At 32.5% G+C, this 1,000-nt stretch overlaps 1 protein-coding gene across 1 annotated transcript; it reads left to right on the top strand.

Annotated features, from left to right (window-relative positions):
• Positions 1-126: 126 nt before the first annotated feature.
• NAEGRDRAFT_44910 (uncharacterized protein) lies at positions 127-759 on the top strand (the record flags this gene model as incomplete). The annotated part of the gene is made up of 2 exons (XM_002668011.1): positions 127-292; positions 428-759. The coding sequence occupies 2 exons, from the start codon at positions 127-129 to the stop codon at positions 757-759; spliced, it is 498 nt and encodes a 165-aa protein (XP_002668057.1).
• Positions 760-1,000: the final 241 nt, after the last annotated feature.

Raw genomic sequence — 1,000 nt, 5'->3', positions numbered from 1 at the left:
TCTATTGTAACTAAAGCCACTTGAATGTTGTTGTGTTGTTGGTGGAGGCTTGATTAAGCTCGCTCCTATCAAAAAAGTTTTTCAACCTTGACGGAATTAATAAAATATTTTAAAACTTGAAAAAAAATGTCTAGATCAAGAGTTTTCTTTGATATTACCATCGGTGCTGCCCCAGCTGGTAGAGTTGTCTTTGAATTGTACAATGATATTGTCCCAAAGACTGCTGAAAACTTCAGAGCTTTGTGTACTGGAGAAAAGGGATTCGGATACAAGGGTTCTATCTTCCACAGAGGTATGTTATTTTAATATTATTATCAAGCCTTTATTAATCTAAAATTATTTATATCAACCAACCAACCAACACTACTTGCTAACCAACAATAATATTAATAATAATATAATATTAATAATACAATCATGTAAATAGTCATTAAAGATTTCATGATTCAAGGTGGTGATTTTACTAACTTTAATGGTACTGGTGGTAAGTCCATCTATGGTACAAAGTTTGAAGATGAAAACTTTAAGGAAAAGCACACCATTCCAGGATTGTTGTCAATGGCTAATGCTGGTAAGAATACCAATGGTTCCCAATTCTTCGTTACTACTGTTCCATGCCCATGGTTGGACGGTAAGCACGTTGTTTTCGGAAAGGTTGTTGAAGGTTATGAAATTATTAAGAAGATTGAAGGATCAAAGACTAACCAACGTGATACTCCATTGTCTGAAGTTAAGATTGCTGATTGTGGTGCTTTGTAAATTCAATAATAAATTAACTTGAATTTTAAAATTCTCATCTTTTTGATTATGATAGTGTATTCTTTCATTAATATCTTGAAATGTTGAACATGATCCAAAGTACATCTTCTGGGATTAGTTATCAAATCGAATTAACAACATTAAAGAGCTCCTAGTTTCCATGACAGATGTAAATGCAGTCCTCCAAACCATTTTAATAACCTCATACTCGTTCAATAATTGCAATAAATAGTCTTCAACT

This window comes from Naegleria gruberi, assembly GCF_000004985.1.
Source record: "Naegleria gruberi genomic scaffold NAEGRscaffold_905, whole genome shotgun sequence".
NCBI classification, from domain to species: Eukaryota; Heterolobosea; class Eutetramitea; order Acrasida; family Naegleriidae; genus Naegleria; species Naegleria gruberi.
Note: the sequence above shows the minus strand (reverse complement) of the source record. Positions and strands in the feature narration are given on the sequence as shown.